General features: G+C 37.0%; 1 protein-coding gene across 1 annotated transcript in view; it reads left to right on the top strand.

Annotated features, from left to right (window-relative positions):
- ARHGEF3 (Rho guanine nucleotide exchange factor 3) overlaps positions 1-20,720 on the top strand; it is a 118,576-nt gene that overhangs the window by 25,687 nt on the left and 72,169 nt on the right. The window contains exon 2 of the mRNA XM_086618897.1: positions 5,832-5,898. Within this exon, the coding sequence (XP_086475023.1) occupies positions 5,832-5,898 (67 nt within the window). The remainder of the gene's footprint in view (positions 1-5,831; positions 5,899-20,720) is intronic.

The raw sequence follows: 20,720 nt of genomic DNA on the forward strand, positions 1-20,720 counted from the left end.
CAGAAGGACTGCAGGATCAGATGAAGACGTAAAAGTTACGTGACCATAATATAAACTACTGTAAATCATTCATTTATCTCATCATCATGCTTTGAGACAGATGACACTTTTTTTTAGTAACTGTAAGAGAAACTTTAGAACATTCGGTGCGTGTTGTAGCTTTTAGATTCTTTTATATACTTTTATTTATTGATTGTCATTATATAACTAACCTACAGCACTGTAAAGGTTGCACAAAAACCTCCACTGATTTATTCTGGGAGATATGTTAATTTGGTGTCTAAAAATTGTCTAAAGATTTCATTAAGAACGTATTTGTCCAACAGATACTTTTATTGTGTCTATTCATAGAATATGTGTGAGGCAACCTAAACAAGGAACCTTGCACATCTTAAGGACAAAGGCATTATTTTAAGACTTTTTATTCTTTTCTTAGCATTGTCAAGAAAATTCTGGGGAACATAGCTGGATTATATCCTGAGTTTTATGCGGACAGAATAGTTATAGGTCATATTCAGTCTTTGCAAAAACTCTACAGTTTCACTGATCTGCCCTGTAAATGTTATTGCTGCTGGTGACAGGTGAGAAGAAAAGAATTCAAGTTTTACTTTTAAGTTCCAAGGCAGAGTTTGAATATGCTAGATATGTACTTATTAATTTCAACAAATGTGAAATATAAGGATTGTTTTTGCAAAACCATTTTAAGAAGGATCAATGTTTTTTTTTCCCATACAAGCATTTATGATGATGCTAGTTTAATATGAAATAGTGGATTTTTTTTTTTTTTTTGTGAATGGAAGTGGCAAATTGGACAACATAAACATACTGTAAGACAAATAGTTCTGCAGTCTTGATGGAGACACTTGTTAATTTTTAATTCAGTATTCCACAGTGGAAACCAACTGACACTTAGATTAGAGATAAGGGAGAAATTCTTCACTCTGAGGGTGGTGAGGCTCTGGAACAGGTTGCCCAGAGAAGTTGTAGATGCCCCATCCCTGGAGGTGTTCAAGGCCAGGTTGGATGAGGCTTTGGGCAACCTGGTGTAGTGGAAGGTGTCCCTGCCCATGGCAGGGGGGTTGAAACTAGATGATCTTTAAGGTCCCTTCCAACCCAAACCATTCTGTGATTCTATGATTTATCTTTAATCCACTTTAATACTTTAATTATTAGAGTTTCTGGCAACATCTTGTCTTTATTGTATATGAACTTCTGTACTACATACTTAGCTGTGGGAAAGAAAACAACACCTCTATCTGCAATAGGTTTTTTATTTCACGGTTTATCTTGTTCTTTCTCTCTTTTTTTTTTTCTTCTTTTTCCTCTTCTCCACCTCTACAAGCAATTTTCTTTTGCAAAGCTTTGCTTTCTGTTGGGCAGTTTGTAATACAGCCTTGTGTTACAAGAAGGATAGGGAATTGATTTCTTGTAAGTAACCTAATAAACTATATAAATTAACTCATGGGCACTAGAAGTTTTAGAACTTTTATTCATGCTGATTTAGGACTTTAAGTGATTATTATGGATCACAGAATCTGGGACTTTACGAATCTCAAGCTTATAATTCACTGTATGTTTAATTCAGTGGCCGTTTACTCTCCGGGCTACAAAATAGTGGTAGAAGCACCTTGGTTAAAGATAGAGATACAGCTGAGAGGATATTACCGGTGTCAAAAGTTCCTGTATTTCTGTTTAATAAAATTCCAAATGATCCTTATTGAACAGCAGGATCACTAGGAAACTAGCAGGCAAGCAAATCAGTATAGTTCGGTCATTCCCTAGTAAACGTTTCAAGGGATCTAAGATACATCTGAGTTACTAAGATGTGAAGATGCTATTTCCAGGGCTTATTTTTCCTGGGCTGGAACTTAAAGATCAAATGTAAGATGAACAGTTAAAACTTCTGCTAAAGAGGAGGAGGAGGATGTTGACACAGAAACAGATAGACATGGCTGAAGGTTCAGTATCTTCATGGGCTGCCTTTCCTAGTGGCAAGCCTCTGCTTGCACTTTTCTCAGACTGGACAGACTTGCTTTCAGGCTTTTATTTCCAAAACTTTCCATAGTGATCTCCAAACCAAGCTCAGCTGACAGGTTTGACTGTCTCCCTCCTGCAATCTGAAGAGTTCCTATATAGTCCCACCTTCCAGTCTTTTGTTCTTAAAACTGCAGCACTGAAAAGAAAATATTTTGGTGACTTTTAGCTAAATGAAAAAAGATCCATCTGTAAGAAGGGTCAAGTGTTATAAATTACAGCTTTGAGATTACTGTTGCAAGTAATTATAGGGAGGAACTCCTCTCTTTCCCTCACGCGTTGTGTACTTCCTTTTCTAAGCCATGATCTGGCCTGTGCTCATCTATTTGATGTGTTTCAAGAGTGTTAGTCACATGCATGCAGTTACAGGGACCATTCCTCTCTTGTTCTCGACATCTGAAAAAGCCTTACTGTAATATCGGAGTAATTTATTTTAGACTTTTCTGCCTCTCAAAATCAGATCGGCGCATCACTGTTAATGCTTATTAGTTTGCCTCCTCTTTCTATCTTTGAGCTAATGTTTGAATTCCTTCTGTTTGTTGCTACGTACTTGTGCCAGTCATGACTTCTATTATTGGTCTAGTTGGTAAATTATTTTATTTCCACACCAAGTGGGTCTAGTACACCTGTTGATACGGTGTCCCTCCTATCAAGGCATAACATTTATTGGTTATTTCAAAAATAGAATTCTTTGACAGTTTAGTGGCATTATGTTTTTGTATTTAAAATACCAAATAGTAATTTAGTATTTTAATAGTTTTATAATACAGGCTGTTTCTTAATTAGCTTATATGCTACTGCAATTCAGAAATATTTGTCGAGTAAACACAATGTTCAAAAGTAACAGTAGTAGTGCCCTATGGAAAAAAGAGCAAGACATTAATTTAAAATGTATTTGAAAAATCTTCAATACAATTCTCAATGATGTTGACAGACAGTTGAGAAGACCAAGAGATGAAAATAACTTTGATAGTGAAGTACCAAACTGAAAACTGTGAGATCTCATTTTCAGTAGAACTACATGTTGTTATTTGAGGTGCAGTTGAGAACTTGTATTTTACTTCATTTTGATTTTGGGGTGTGTTCAGCTGAAAAATGCTGGTTCAGAGTGATGGTCGTAAGCAATTTATGAATATGTTTAGCCTAGATGATTTCTAGTTATGGGAGCACTGAGATGTCTAAAACAGTTTTCAGTAAGATAGAAGGACAGTACTTTTGGAGTTTAATATCTTGGTAAGTTTGAGACCAGCTATATGAAATGGTTGCTTGTAACAGGAAATTAGACTTGATGTATTTGCTGTGTTCCAGATGCAAACTTTGAATACTCCTGATAGAAGAGAAAATAGAGAAATAATAGCCAGGACAGATACATAAAAGGGAAAGTTTTTCAAGAAATTATTTAAGGTAGTCTATAGGGTGGTAAATGAGTGTAATACTTTAGCCTGATGTCTGCTTGTTAGAAGAGTGCTGCACACATTGAGTGAAAAAAACAATTTGTGAAGAATTTTGTTGCAACCTATATGTATAAGATCAGGCCAGTAAATCATGGAGGAACACATAGTGACTTTGATATGTTTCACTATCTTTTTAATTAACTCTTTTTTGGTAAAACTGGCTTGTTTCCATAGCCTGCTGTATTGAAGGCTCTTTAATATCACTACAATAGTGTTAAAAAGAAAAGAGCCATTGTGAACAATAGAGGTTCATCCTCACCGAAATAAAGTAAATTTCTTGACTCATCAGATAAGGAAGGAGGATACCTGTTGAGAAAATTGGCAAAATGTAGATTTTAATATTGTCTGCTCTCTATAAAGACTGGCTGTTGTTGTGTAGTCTGGGATGCTTTCAGTGAGTGGGAAGGCTACAGGTTGATAACAAATCATCAGTCATCACTCCTATTCTAGTGGATGGCCTTTGGTTTAGTGTAGATGAATGATACAGCAAACATGTTGCTTATTACAGAGTTCTCAGTTCTTGTTGCAGGATGGTTGTAGAGAGAGATAATTTTTAATGAAGCTTTCATTTCCCTTCTAACTTTTCTCTAAACTGTCATAAATCCTAATATATTTGAGTTGAAATGTCTTTTGTTTCCCCTATATTCAGCTTAATTAAAATAGAACTAGTGCAATTCTTGATAAACTGGGGAAAATAAATGCATGAACAGCATTAAAATATGAAAGAAAAATGCAGAAGTGTAAGTTTAAACATGAGGTTTTTTTTTGAAAAGTGACTAAGGAGCACAAATCTATAGAAAGCTCTCAGTACTTTTTGGAAAATCTAACTCTGGTTCTAGTGTGAGATCATCTGTAAATAAAAAGGATGCAAAACACTGTTAGGACAATTGATAATATGTGTAACTTGCTCTTGTTAATCACGTTTTTCTCTTTTAATAATACAGTTCCAGTTCCAGTGAGGCTTTTGGGTTAGAAATTCAGTTTCATAATATTTTAACTTTGGAAGCTGTAGTAGCAGGATTTATTAGCGGGACAGTCCTTAACGCTAAGGTCTGTCATGTATGCTGCCTTGTGCTTTTTAATGACTGTATCAATGTGCTTCAGATATTGATATGCTTTGTGGTTGGCTGGCTGGTAGAATGAAAAACTGAGAAGGTTTAAATATCAACCTTTGATGTTACAAAAATGACTCAATTGTCTCATGATTATTATTTGAATTGTGTTGGCATGTAAAAATGTCTACTGTCATCACGGTGCGGTGCTATGATGTGTTTTAACGCACATAATAAGAAAAATGTCCATACACCAAATATTTCACATCAAAATAGAGCACACAAAAATGACAGAGTGGACTATTGCTATCCTGACTCCGCAGAAGAGAAACGGGCACGGTGTGTTGGAGTCCCTCAGGCACTACACGCAGCAGGAACGACTCCTGCATCTTTCATGTGTTAATCCTGTGCTTCAGCTGTAAACCGTCTGTCCTGTTCTTGTTGGATGGTGAGGTTTGACAGGCAGCCATTTAATTAGCTATTTTTTAACCAAGTTTTTGTGTTCTTGTTATTATTTGCGATCGCTTCTGTAATCTGTATAATTGCATGGTTGGATTTGCAGTGTACTCGGCACTTGGGTCCCTCTGCCAAACTATTTCTGTTTTGTCAACTTCAACTGGTCAGTTAAGCTTTGATCTGACTTCATGTGTAAAATCTCAGCAATGTTTGCCTACCTTTGTAAAGTAATTTAAGATCGTACTGGTGAAAAGCACTCATTAAGAGCGAAGTGGAGAATGTTATGGTTACTTTTCAGAAGTAATTGTACAGCAATAATTATAGGGTAGGAGAAAGGTTTTGGAAGGAGTAAAAACAGAAGTCAGCTTCTAGATTTTTAGTGTCACACAAAGGTATGGCTAGCTGGCTTCACATCGATGCTTCACATAGCTTCACTGTTAGGATTAAAGGCTTTTTAGTGTCCCCAGCTAGTACTGCTGACAGATTGCACCATCTTGCATCACATGACATAATTTCAGCTTCATAGACAAGTTGTTCAGGTCAGGGTTGTCTCTGCTTGTTGAAAATCAGTAGGAATAATAAGTCGTTGTCAGACATCAACCCAGTGCTTCTCTGAAGGCTTGTAAGGCTGCCATGTCCCTTACCTCTCAATCTGAATTAAAACATTTAACTAAACTGAAGAGAGACACCTATCAGAAGTACAGCCAAGGAAATCTGAGGTGGCTTAGTACTTGAAGCTTGTGTTTTTCTTTTCTCTCTATATTGTCACTCTGTAGTTGATATAGAAAATATGACAGCTGAAAATGTAAACGCTTTTCTTTGTCTCATCATGCAGGCCGAAACAACAGCAACAGAACAATTTTTCTTTGTTTCCTTCTACCAAGGGCTGGAATTTCAGAGGGGTAAGTTTAGTGTTGTTTTGTTCATACTCTTTAACATTCCCTCCTGCTTCATTCTGCTGCAGTGTAACTTTATAGTTAAATCATGATCTGTGAGGACTAAAATAGTGGCAAAACAACTACAGAATGGAACTTTTAGTCTTGTGACCTAAAAAGGAGACTTTCTGAAAAAAAAGCTTTTGTTTATGTGATTTGGCTGACTTATGGGGGGGGGGGGAGGGGGTGGGGAGATAATTTAATGTGAGTGAGTTAACGTACAATGTGATTTAAAAAGAAAAAACTGAGTGTGTTTTCATATCCAAAAATAAGTTGGCAAAACTGAACTGATACATCCTGGGTTTTAAGTGCTCTTTTACCCTAATATAGGTATTTGTAAAGTTACTTATTGAAAGCTTGTATATGTGAATTTTGCAGAAGTACAGTTGAAGGATCATAACAAAAATTACACAGATTTCTTACAAGGCAGAGGGGACCAGGTTTTATTTCTGCTTGGTTGCCTCAGCAAGGAAATATGGAAGCATTCATGTTCCTGCAGTATTTGAAAAGGTACATGAAAAAGTAATGCAAGTGAAACTGAACACCTTAGTATTTGCTGATGGCATCAGGAGCTTTTAGCTGTCTCTGGTTCAGGTTTCAGAGGTATACTTCTTATGTAGATTAATTCTTTCAGAGAGTCATGTCCCCTCTCTGTTCTCTATGATGCCTTCTACACGATTTGTTGAAAAACTTAATGTGGTGGTGGCAGCGTTCAAATTGCAATGGTGTATTTGCCATGTGTGTAAGTACTGTAGCCTGGGATACAGATAGGAGAAAGAGTTGTCACTGCATGTTGTGTCTAAGTCATAGTGTTACTGTAATCTTTTGGTGAAGGCTTTTCTGCCTTGCAAACTTCATTTGGTGTAATAAACAGTGGATTACCATTTTCTGTAATGCGGGCTGACCTGTACTGAATCTGAAGAGTTCAGTGTTGTATTCAGGAGAGTGTATAAATGTGTTTTCTCTGAGCCTCTTTCAACAAAACATTTAAGTGGAAAGACATTACTTAAAAGCTTTGCTGAAAGGATAAATGGCATTGACAGATTTACTAGTCTGTGTTGGTCATAATATGGTAAACTCCATTAAAATGAAAAATACTTTTCATGATATCTGACAGTGACTTTCGCATTCTAATTTGTTATTTTTAAATAGAACCTCCATGATTGCTTACTGTGAGCTTTTTATTTTCTCCATCTATTTCTTGCGTTCCACCACAAAACTACAGACATGAAGTCGTCAGTGTTACCCAAAAAATAGTTCCCTCACAACACTGTTGTCAAGAATGCAGAGATAATACCAACAACCTCTAATCTGTAGATCAGTTATAAATTTCAGAGCCAATTTAAAAGTAAAATTGACTCTAGTATTTCTCCCAGTCCTCAACTATGCCAGAAAAGTAATCAAGGAAGAAGGCAGGTATGAAAGTAGTAGGAAGAGTTGTAGCTGGAGAAACAATGATCACAAGTTCAGAGAGCAATAGCTCACTGGCAGTAAGGGCTTAGGGTTGGTAAGCGTGGCGTGATGCAAGCTGCATAGCAGAGGTGGAGTGTGCTAGTAGGCAAAAACCAGAGAACTGGGGAGTAAAAGACGCAAGAATCAAGAAGAGAAATCAAGAACCTGAAAGGAGATATGGTAGTATTGGGGAAAACAGGTAGTATTGGGGAAAACAGTGAGTAAAGGATCTTCATATGTACAAATGACGATCTGTGGGAGTTGTCTGCCGCTTTATTTTTAAGGAAACTTAGGGGATGCTAACACAGATGTCATATGTCATAGAATGTATAGTAATTGGCAGTTGCCGTTAATTGTTTGAAATAAACTATGACATCGAGGGAAGAACCTGTATCAGTTGGTCACTTGAGCTGTCTGAATGCTGAAACCGAGACAACTGAGCACTGGAAAAGAGAGCTAACTCTCCGTTGGTGTTTGCATTGTGTCAGCATCAACTTTGTTTTGACAGATAGAAAAAATGTGTTATGAAAAGCCGAATGAGCAGACTTGAAATTGCAAAGGTTTTCATATAGATGGTGAGTGATAAAAGATTCACTTTGTCTTTTCTCAAGCAGGAGTAAAACCTTATTGGGTGAAAGAACTAAGTTAATATTGACAGTGGAGCAGTGCCACACTTGAATATAACAAACGAAACTCTGGAGCTGATGTATTCATAGCTATGGTGTTTTAAACTTCTATGCTACTTCTGTATTGCAGAATATGATACAGGATCATTTCAACAGTCACAAAAAATAAAAGAGAAGAAAGTGATTAAGCACTAAGTTGTGTTCATCTACCTATCCTCACTCCGCAGTCAGTTCACTGGTTTTAAATGTTTGTATCATGCTGATAAAGTGGGTGTGTTAAAGTATCCTTGAACATACACCAACGTAAACCTCGAAGTAAGATAAGGAAGGCTCAGATGCTAAACATTTACCAAAGAAACTCCTCTGCACTTCTCTTTCCTGTCCTTACTTGATTTTATTTTATCAGAAGAAACTTTTTTCCATATTGAGAAACTCTTTTGAGCCCCATGGTTAGAGATCACATTTAGTTCTTTCAATGGGGATTTCCATGTTAAGATGATATTGTTTGTATTTCTACCAATGCTGTCATTTTTATATAATGGTAGCAGTTACTTCCAGAACTTTGGGCAGTGTTTAGGTATCAGTGTGGAGAAAAGAGTTTATTTTGAATTTTTATTTTTAATAAATAAATCTATCCTGATTTAGATTAAATTTAGACTTAAAGTTACCGAGCAGTGCAATCTCTCTTCTGTATGCTCCTCCTGCATATACACGAGGCATTAGGTTGATTTGGTCTTTGAAGAGATTGTCTAGTCGGGTGTCCAGCAAATAGAGAGAATTGTAATTTCAGAGGAAGAAGCACAGAACCTGTGGAGACAAGAATATCGCAGACTGGAGGGACAGTGTAATGGGAAAACCAGAACATAGGGGATTAGGTGGTGGATGTGGTACTTAGAGCAGAAAAGGAATAAAGCAAAGGAAGATACTGGGTATAGGATGGGAGAAGGAAAGAGGAGGAAGCTGCAATTTGAGAAGAGGGATAATCAGGATGGAGAAAGCAAAGAGCAGTGAAAGATGTGCGAGAGAGTGGAAAGGAATTAAGTATGGAAATGGAAGAAAGCTAGTGAGCGTGAAAGCAAGGAGATGGAAGTACGGAGTGGAGGTAGAAGCCTTCTATAAAACATGACAGGTTTATCAGTTCAGCCTTTGCAAATACTGACTCTGGGAAGATAACAACGTGGTGTGGGTGAGGAGTAATTTGTGGCCAGGGCTTTGTGAGGAAAAGAGGCAAGAATATCTAATGGATTGGGGCAATTCAGACGCAGGTCAATAATGTATATAAAGAAAAGCAAAGCACAGATCTTAAGATCTTAGTACAGAGATTGGTATTAATCCTATTTTTGTTCTCTCTTCTGGCTGCCATTAACTCTCACTCTATTTCTCATCCCCATGCCACCCTTCCCTTAAAACTTTGATGCAAATAAAAGACTTTCCTCAGCACCACTCTGGTGCTTATATAAGAGCCAGCAGTTCAATACATTGCCTCTAGTGTCTATGGAAATAATGTGTTATGTTTCCATGCAGGTTAGGAAACAGTTTTATTTAATAAAGTATCCCATCAAATGAGGATTGTATTTGTACAGGCATAACACATGCAGTTAGAAGATGTCAGAATTAAAACTTCTCTGGTTGCTTGCTACTTATGATACAGTCTTGAGATACACACTTGTGTGTTACCTTTTTCCTTTGTAAGAGTAGTCAGGCTTCTTTATAAGAAAGCTCTGAATTCAAGAAGTCTAAGAATCTCTTCTGAAGAGTTTCAGATTTCAGGTTCTTTATCCATCTCCCCTCCTGCTCCCTTAAAATCACCCACTTTCTGGTTTTGCCAGTAGGATAATTTTCTAGCCTTAGTTATGTGAATGGTGGGCTCATGTTACTGAAAGTCTTTAAATGACTTTTTTTTCTAATGTGTATTTAGATACGTTTTCAAAAGTAGTGGTACATAGTAGTCCCACTGTTGATATGGTGACACTTCAGATGACTGTGAAGAAACTGCCAGACAATGAAAAGAAAACAGTTACCTGATTAATGAAGAATATCGGGGTTGTAGGCAAAACTGGAGAGGATGCTGGTTTTGTCTCTCCTTATCGTTGATGTTTCTCTCTACTGTTCCACCAAGAGCTAGCATCATTTCCTGCACATTTTAAACAACCATCTGAACCATTATGATGGTTTCTCTACTTTTTTCCCTGTACACACCAAATTTGGCTGGAGAACTTCAGTGCTAAAAGTAAATAAATAGTGAAATCTAAGCCAACATTTTCTACTTGAAATAGTTTGAGGCATGTGTTTGGAGTGCAGTTGCCTGAAGATTGAAGGTAATTTATTGCAACTAGGTTTCTTCCTATTTCCTCCTTTTTTGTTTCTGTTTTAGTTTTGTAGAAGCATTTAACTAACCAAACTGCAGATGTGGTCACTTGTGAGGAAGGCTGATCTAATTTATGAGAAGCCTGACCTAAAAATCTGCTAACCATGCTGAAGGTCAATTTTAGATGTGCAAGTGGTTTCTTTGCTCTTTTTGCTGCAAGTGTGTGTGTGGAAAAAGATGTCTTTCATGACAAATGGGAAGAATTGCACACTTTTCAGACAGTTTATATGAAACAGTATATTTATTTTGTGTGGGCTGGCAGACTTCAGCTATACCAGGGTACCTGAATCTAAACAAGATGAAAATTGCTAAGAGAGAAGTGTTTTCCTGGCTTTAACTTGATGATTAATTACATGAATTTATGTGATTGCATACTACCACAGAAAGCCCCTCCTTACCTCTCCTGGATTATGACTGGTTTTATTTAATGTCTGTATCCACTGATACTCGTTTGCTTAAGCACTGATGTTACCTGTAACACACTTATAAGAAGTGGTATCAGATGGGCCTTTATTCATACTTGTTGAAGCAAAATTATGCACTAATGTCTCTAGATCAAATGAGTTTAGATACCATTATCTCTTAGTATGACCAATATGGTTTTAAAGCACGAGTTATCATAGACATTAAAAAGTGCATGTGGTTTTCAGTTGTTTTAATAAACTTGTATGTTGTATGCACAATTTAAATAGCCTCTTCCACGGAGGAGTAAAAAGTTTACTTTGCATAATTGACAGCATAGCTGTGAGTGGAATAATTGTACCTGTTATGACTTAACAGTCAGAAACTAGTTGCTTCATGTGTCATGGAAAGACTCTTCCACGTGGGGGAGTTCTGCTGGCATCCCTGCTCACCCACGCCTGCTCTGCTGCTGTGTGCTCATACATCTCCCTCTGTGCAGTCTTTCCGTTTCTTCTAACCTCCTGCAGTAGGTTAAAGAGACGCTAGGTGGGTGCTTGATCCCTGACTTGTCTCGCCTCCCTTTCTCTTTGAGAAGAAAAAGCACAAATTTCGTATTTCTTTTTCTCCTTTCTAACAGATGATGTATCCCTTTGCTCCACTTGCTCCTTTTAGATCTCTTCCTCTTTCTTCTTCCAGTGGGTTGGAAGGTCTTCCACTTCAGAGTTTAATTGCCCTAGCACCACTTCTCTTTTACTCTTTGTTCAGACTTGCTTTTATTCTGCCTCTGTGGAGGTGCTGTTTGCCTCTGTCCAACATTGACCTTTCTTGGGCCAGAATGTCTCTGGTACCTGGTATTAGATGTGGTAAGAAGCAATTCTATAAGTGTTTCTGCTTTAATGTATTAGAAGATGGATGTTGTAAACATAGAGCCTGTATAATGGGCTTAGTAGAAGCTGAGATTCTCTGTAGCCTTGCAGTTTTTCTTTGGAGCATTGCAGGAGAAGGGGAAACTTTACTTCAGACTGTTGACAGCAGTGATGTAGGGGGCAATTGGAGCATTAGAAATTCCCTTCCATGATACACAATTTGTAGTTCAGAAGACTAGAGCCTATAAACTGTAGCAAGTAGGCAGCCTGGACACTGATTTTTATTTGTAAGAGAGCTGGTTTTCATGTCTCCCTGCTTAATCTATGGGCGGAGTTTTAAAGTATTTATTTTATTATTGGTTTTGAATGAACCATTGGAACTGTTGTTGATTAGTCACAAGACTAATTTATCTTGGAACACCAAGGTTTATGTTGGCAAACAAATAGAGATGCTATCAGAAATTCATTGTGTGGCATTTGCGTAACTGGATAACAGTCAATTCCATCTGCAGTTCCAAAACACACATCAGAATTGTGGTATTCTTAATGTATGCACTGAATTTATGTTATATTCTTAATGTATGCACTGAATTTAAGACACAATTTAGTGTGACCAGTTAGACAATTTTGAAGAATTCAAGAATGTATTATTCCAAACTGATGTGCTGACTCAGCATGGTTTAATTACTGTAAGTTCTATCCATAATGTGTGATGTTAGGTTAGCTATGTCCTGTCAGAATGTTTTGTTTGAAATTCCAGCAAAACATGGTTTGTTGATATAGTAGTTCTTAGGTCTGTGATAAATGGCTGTATCTTTCTGTAGGATCAATGGGTAGTGTAAATTACAAGGTTCTTTGCATGCAGTAGTACTGCAAAAATCATGAACTGTGCTGCAGAGACATCTATGAGTTATTTACAAATGAGTTGGTTACAAAGGAGAGAGATGCAGGCTGGCCTGTAGCCTTCACCAGGTTTCTGGTAGTTTGGGACTCAGGTAGGAAAACCTGTGCACGTTTTATGGGCTGTATTGCTCGTGCTACCTAGAGAGTGCTTATGAGTTGGCAATGTTTTCCTTAACTCAATTCAGTAGCTGTCTTATTAAACTTTCACGGTTTTTACATCTGAAATCATCTATGAGTTAAGTACATAGCCATTAAACCTGTCCAATTACCTAATTTGCAGGGCTACTTTCAAGTTAATTACATGCTAGTTATATAAAATACACTTTAGATATGTGTTTCTTGGGGCAAGAATTTTGAGGCATGCTTATAGAGCACTTGGCTAATGCATTCTTGAAATGAAGAGACTGTCATAGGCTTTTACATCTGCAAGATTTTCCATCGTTATTTTATTGTAAAGGATAGATATACTGTTTATTAAAGCTCAGTTATTCAATATTTTGAGTTTTTCTAATAATGAAAATAGCATGATATCTCTCATTTGGAAGGATTTCTTATAATTTCATGTTATCTTTTCACAGGATAGATATTTTCTTGAAAAATACTTTATGCAGGCATTCTGTTAACATTGTAGGGTGCGATTTTATGGATCTTTCTAAGTGCTTTGTAACAAGTTTATTTTTGTTCTGGGTGTGGTTTGTTATTTATAGTAGAAATATTCTGTATATGCTATAAACCCGTCATGCGCATACAAACAATACTGAGCTAGAAGCAACACGTGATAAAGCAGATAGGTCCAACTGTCATTCTTTTAGGCTAGGTTTGATGTTCTGTTATATGGCAGATTTCCTGTCTTTAATCATAATTGGGTGTTACCTTGTACTTCTGCTGTCATTTACTGTTCTTTTCTTTGTTCAACAGCAGATGAATTTGATCGCTGTTCAATTTAACTCAAACCAAACTCTGCCCATTTCTTTGTATTTGTTTCCCCCCACCCCACCAGTGGCTGCTCTTTGAGAATATAGGATGTGAAATTACTATTTCCTATGACTTTGTTTCAGAAGCTTGTAATGCTTAAAAGGGTGGTGCTGTTGTCCAGCTGAATATGATGCCACTTAGTCTGAGAAAGCAACATTTTAAAAATAATTTGAGCTATATATTGGTATTTTATTGATGCTACACCATTTCAGATTAGCAATTTTATTTTAAAATTACTAGTGGGCATGAATGGTTGCATGCATGGAATTTAATTGCTTCTTTGTTTTTACTAGTCATAATGCTTGCAGCAGAACTTGGTGTTAACACAACAGGCTACACAGATACATTATTAACATCACCCTTTCCTTTTTTACCAAATTGTTTTGATGATCTGTTGTCTAATTTCCTAATGTTCATGCTGCAAAAACTCACTGGTCAGTCTAAATTGATTGTAAAAGTTTCCAATTTGGCACTGCTTAGGTAGTACTATTTAAAACTGTAGAGTAATAATAAATAAATAATAAATAAAAAGTAAATAAATGGGCTACACATTTGGAAAAGGTTGCAAAAAGCATTATTTGCAGAAACAGCTGAGAAATCCTCTGTGCTGTACTAGAGGTTTTATTCAAACATCTTCCTCTCCATCTCCAGTTCCACAAGTTCTGATTTAGGTTGTCAAGTTGTACTTGTGACAGAAAGCTAAACAAAATCTTTTAAGGACAAGGAGAGCAGGAAAGCCTTCTGAAAAAGCTTCTGAAAGAGCTTATAAACAGTCCTCAAGAACTGATGGGAAAAGAAAAGGAAATTGGAGTTCCTCCTGATATTTTCAGTTGGAAAAAACATTTTGAGTGGGTTTGTTAGTACCCTCTGTGAAGATTGCTGTTTGTCCCAAACATAAAAGTCATTTCACAGCCAGATTTGCTCTGAGACATCTCAGTCTTAGAATGAGTTCTAATTATTTTTAAACTAAACATAAGAACAAGAGTCGTCTTGAAAGCTAATGCTATTTTCTATGGTTAGAATGTACACAGCAATTAAAAATTACGGCCATCTTTTAAAATCTGATACAAATGCATAAGAGCAATACAATGGTCTTTTATTTATAGCAACGTGGAAACAAATTTTGTTATTGCAATAGCAACTGGAAAACAAGGTTTCCATTTTGCTAGATATCATGTAAACATAATAATAAACTATTCTTTCTCTTAAAGAATTTATAATCTAAATGTTTGTAAGAACATACTGTAACATTTCTTAAATAATAGTAAATTAAATTTTTTAAAGTAAATTCAGATCTGTTGAAGCTCTTCAGTTCCACTCATGATGACAGATTTTGTGATTCCTGGGTTCTGCTGTGTGTTTTGAAATGGGGTATTAAATCTAATGGAAGATGTATGAAACATTGTGTATAATATGATCTTAACATGATTTGAGGTAATGTTCTAAAACTCTGTAAAATGTACATTTAAAAATATTTATTACATTGGTTTTGATTAAAAAAAAAAAACATACACTGGTGCTATCTCTCTAGATTGTTGGTTAATTGTAAAGCTTTTCAGAGAGAGTTAAATTTAGCATCCTTAAAACATTCATAATGCACAATGAGACAACAGTTTCAATCTGTCTATATTCCAGCAGGCTTCCCACTGAATTTGGAAAGCTTATTTCTTTTCTAAGCACTGTTTCAAGCTTTCAGTGGTTCACAACCTTAAACATTCTAAAAAGAAGTAATCTAAGTTTCAACAATCACTGTGTCCTCTCAGACACTTCCACTCCAAAGCAGACCAGCAGCCTTGTGAAAAGGTCATAAAATGAGGGCAGTTATACCAATCTTAAAAAGATTAGATTGCATGCCCTGACTGGAAGGATACTGGAAGAAGATGGGAGAGGAGAATTGCAGCACTTTTTGAGGGTGTTCAGTTGGGCAGTGACTGGTGCAGTTTGGTGTGACACTTGCTTCAGGGCTACTACAGTCATATAAGCATTAATAAAAATTATTCTCCATGTCTTCGGAAACTCGTGACAATCTCACATTCTGGGAAGCATAGTCTTGGAGTTCTCCAAATAGTGATCTCTGGGAGTCTATGTGAGAAATCACAAACTCAAGATGATTTGTGCTATGGGAGATGGGATGGGCAAATTTGGAAGTTTTGCAGAGAATTTGCTACAGGTGAGCATCTCTCCCAGCTCTTAAAAGGAGCCAGGTCAAGCCTCTGAATCTCTGCTTGGTTGTAACCACAGAATTATGAGTCAGTTGACACAGCCAGGCCACTTCTTTAGCACGTGCCAGTTAGGCAGAGGCCAGTGTTCCAGCCTGTGAGGCAATATGCCAGGAATTTCGGTTAGATAAAATACAGTCAAAGGCAATCCAAGAGGTCATGTCAGTAGGTACCCTAAAAGTATCTTGTAGGGTGCACAAAAGCAGGATGGAAACCAGTATGTCATCTCTTAAGGATTACTGCCATGCAAGCTTTTGTGTATTCTCCTGTTTAATTAAATTTTTACAGCCTCTTATTGTCTTGTCATAATATTTTGTTGAAGAGTGTAGAACCTGTTTCTTGTACAAAAACTTGGGTCCCTTCATAGCTGAATTCTTCAAGTTGCATTCCTCATGCCCCTGTCACCTACTGAAACAGATTAAAGCTTCAGAAGTTGTTTTGGCTTTTTTAAAGGAATATTTAACTAGGTTGATATCTTTGTTCTGAGTAACAGAATTTTTTCAGTGTTTTTTTTGTTGTTGTTTTTTTTTCAATTTGATACCCAGTAGTAAACGCGTATCAAATACCCACCTCAAAGAGGCTTTTGTCTATTACCAACAGGTGAATCGAAGAATGGGTTGACTGCTGCACAAAGTTTGAGGTCAGCCCCCTTACAACACAGTTTCTGGAAAGAGGGTGATAGCTGAGGGTTTTTTTGAATGACTTAGTGGCTGCTTTTAACTTGCTTACGCTTCTGGATGGGAAAAAGGGAGTGTTGTGTGTCTTCCTACCACAGTGCTTCAGATGTGTATGTTCCCTTTGTTGTACAATTGGAAATCCTAGTTGTAACAGTAGGATACTGCCATGAAGGAAAGATTTTACTTATTTCATTTCCTTACTTTTAAGAATTGTAGAGAAGAAAGCAACAGTGAAATTGCTCAGGTAGTTGCTTACCCTTTGCTGGAATTTTGACAAGATCAGCCAGCAGAAGATACTTGGAATCTGGCTGTATACTGTCTAAATAAGGACTTACCATGTGCTTGTTGTAATCAACTTTTGACAGACTTCAGCCTCAGTGCTACCCCAGTGCTTTGGGCATTTCACGAGTGAGAATAAGGCAGCAGGAAAGTTTCTCAAAGTGTTGTCGGATTTTTTTAAATTTAAATCGTGAGTACCATGTGTTCATTCTCTGTTCCTGTAAACCAAATTTATAGTAATAAATTCACAGCTTTGTGAATGTTTCTGTTTGATCCCGTGTTCGTGACGTGATCTTGTTTCATTTCATGTTTTCTTACTACACTGAACTTGGCAGCACTGCTATAGCTGCACAGAGACCAAATGAAGGACTTTCATATATTTATGTATTTTGAGTTTGTCAATTCTGATTCCTTTACCTCAGTCTTTTTGAGGTAGTTGCTGCCTGGAATCTAGCTACAAAGTATTCTGTTTCCTTCCTTGGTACTGCTGTGATTGTTTACCATATATGTGAGTTCAAGCTGCACTTTCTTTCAGGTGTTGATGTTGCTGTCAACAAAGTGCCGAGTACCTTGGAGCTGATTGATGCAAAGCTGCAGGGAGAAACACAAATACAATGTTTTATGTATTCAGAGGCTAGAGAGCAGTTTTTGCTATCCTGTTAACCTGTGTTGATTGATACAGGTGGGGGGGCAGACACTAGGCTGAAATCTGTGGTATCTGCCTTTAGGCTCCTTAAATTCTGATGCCTACTGAGGCAGAAAGTTATAGGTGACCTAATAAATAGCGCATGTGTGGAAAAACAAACAAAACAAACACATAGCAAGTTCAAGTGTTTGCATGTTGTGGTCTCCAGGAAATGGAATTCAGAAATCCGAATGTTACCAGGAAATCTGATTGAAAAAATGCCTACCTGCCTAACTTAATCTTTGGTACAATTTAAGACCCATGAAAACCATAACATTCAGAAACTTGCACTCCTATATTTGAGCCTGGGTGAGGGATTACAAATTCTGATAGCAAAGGATTAGGGTTTCCTGTGATGGGGTGAAAGGTTTTTTTAAGAAATAACTTAGATCTAATGACAGCCTAATGACAAGTTAATAGAGAAGAAGGGAAAGAATCCTTTTAAAAAAAAAATAGAGGCTTATATAGAATTTATATGGATTTCCTTTGAAAAATAAACTGTGTTCTGCTGGAAGGGTCTGAAAAGATGGCTAGATTTGGTTTTAGCTCATCTTTAGGCAGTGAAGACAAGCCAACACCATTTCCAGTGCCTCAAAACAGAAATAGTTGAGTAATTTTTTTAAGTCTTGGCCTAAAATGTCTGCTTCCTGAAGGTTCTTTCAATTAGTATTTTCTGTCTGCAGAGAGATGCAATGGCTCTTGTTGTCGAAGGAATTGATTGCTGACTGTTTCACCTTTTATCTTCTTCCACCAAGCTCAGCAGAAACTTTTTGTTCTGAGTTTCGAACTGATGAAAGATTACACCAGCTCACTAAGGACTTGTTTTCTTTAAAAACGAAGTTGTAATTGCTGTTAGCTTGCTACCCAAATTCAAATTTGTCTTGACATTCTTGCCTGTTGAAAATATGCAGAATTTTGTAGAACCACTCAGTGTTGGTAGATCTGAGCGAGTCACAACGGACTGAACGGGATAGGGACAAATCAAGAGTGAGGTGTAAGGATGTAGGGAGTGTGAAGTAATTATCTGTGTGTGTGTGTACAAAAATGTGTTCATCTTCTATTATTCTGAAAACTTGATTTTTTGATATGTTAAAATGAAACAGTTGACTAGTACTTTCAGCTATTTCTCTTTGTCCATTGAGGATACTTGCCTGAACTTTACTTTTCAAACAATTATTTCTTAAGTCCGAAACAAAGAAAGTCTCTTTGGAATAGTAGTAGGAACATATTCAGTCTTCTGATACAACTAACCACTAAGTCTTCTAAAACCAAGAATGCACTATCTTACAAACGTATAGAAAATATTTAAAAGGTACGCACTCAAGAAGCTTTTTGCTGTGTATTTGCAGTGTGTGTTCTGATTCTTTTTTACTGTTCCCTGTAATTGCACTTATTCTTCACATTCCAGTCCACGTAGGCTTTTAAAAAGAATTCTTGTATATATCTCAATAGTTCCTTTTTACTAATTTCTGAGGACAAGTTTCACTTGCCCGAATAGTTAATTCAGTTTGTGATGGAGGAAAGATAAAGGAAAATGATTTTAAATAAATCATTTTTACTTGTCATGTAAAGCACTGTGTTTCAATAACTTGTGATGACTATTTTTTGGGGATTCCATTTTTGGGGTCAATATTCCGCATTGTTTTCTAGCTAACTTTGGCTAAGGGAAGTTGATATCTATGTATGTCTAGATTTCAAAGGGGGCTGCTCAAATGAACACTGAAACTGATATATATGAATCATATGCAAATAAATTTTCCATATAATGTGTGGGAAATTATGCATTTTGATATCTTGCAGATAAGCACCTCATGAGACTTAGGTTTTCTTACCTGGAAGTAATGAAACTTAATATGATGGCCTAACGAGGCAATTAACTGAGTATATATTAAAGGAAAATATGTGCTAGAAAGTGGTAGTGACTTAGGTGGTAGTTTGAGGGAGACCACTGAAGACTCTCATTATTAGCAGGTTGGTCTCTTTGTCATTCTTGTCTGAAGAATGATTTGGCATGCAAATATCGGAGCTCTCAAGGAAGCATTGTATTTTGCAGTTTGGATTATGAGTCTGGAACCTAATCCTGTGAGTTTGCTCACTTCAAGTTCTTAATCATCCTGTCGATGGCCAGGGAGTCCTTGCAGGAGTAGATCCGCAGTTTTGAAATTTGAAGTGGGCTGGGAAATTTGATGTAATTAAGGTAGCAACAGTCTTATTTGATATTTTTAAGGCAGCAATAACTTTTAAATTTAATGCTTTCTTGATGCTTAAGGTATTATAGCTTTCCAGACTCCAGTGAATGAAGATTCCCTAAGTTTCATAGGATGCAGTTCCTCAAGTCTCGCTTATCTAGATTGGTGCAGAATCCACAAAAATGGAAATTCTCTCATCAGTTATATCAATCTACCAGGGATAAAAGTGAGATTTGTGCTTCCTTAACATGTCCTTACATGCGAAATTTGGGTGCTCTGCCAAGCTCACCTTTGGGCCTTAATCCTGGGCTGATTCTAAAACATTCTGTGCTGACTTCTCACCATTATGTGACATATGTCTGTGTTAAGAACTTCTGCTTAGCAGATCCCTTAATTTCTGAAATACTATTCTGTGAATGAAATGTTTAAAAGTTCTACCCGGTGACTACCAGCTGTTTTGTTTTCTGAGGCATCTACGTTTGGAGATAGTTATCTGCCCTCAAGTTTAAAGCCATATCTGCTGTTTGAGACTGAGAATGGCACAGGCAGCGGGTGGACTGTGTTCCAGTTACTGAGTCTCAAAGCCCCCAAAGACCTACCTATTACTTTAAAAACACGTTAACTGTGTCTTTTACCTTTACCATACTGATGTCATGCACTCAGAGATTTCTAATGCACTTTTGTCTGTTTCAAATATTGTTTGAAGCAGTCTATGAGGAAAAAACACAACAGAGAGAGACAGGATGACACATAACACTCAGCTTCTGACACTTCTAGTTCACTGCATGACAGGAAGCGAGAGCAAACTGTGGCTGCATGGGGAGGAGTTCCTGCCGAAAACTGAAGTAGACACATAGGGACTCCTTTGTAGCAGACTTTTCACTGTCACGCCAAAGATTAAGAAACCTCCTAAAATCTGAGTACAATACAAAGTACCTCATGGTGTGGTGTTGCTTTTTTGTGCATCATCAGGTAAGTGTAAATTCAGGATTGTGTTACTTTTTATTGTTTGCCTGGGTGGCATTGTAGTAAGTTGAAATTGCACAGATACTGCTTCGAAGCATGACAGGATTTACAATTGGGTATTAATGAAACCAAAATGTTGCTTAGCAGGAATGTTTCCTTCTGTGAGGAAATAAATTTGTTAA

This window comes from Tauraco erythrolophus, chromosome 12 (genome assembly GCF_009769465.1).
Source record: "Tauraco erythrolophus isolate bTauEry1 chromosome 12, bTauEry1.pri, whole genome shotgun sequence".
Lineage (NCBI taxonomy): Eukaryota > Metazoa > Chordata > Aves > Musophagiformes > Musophagidae > Tauraco > Tauraco erythrolophus.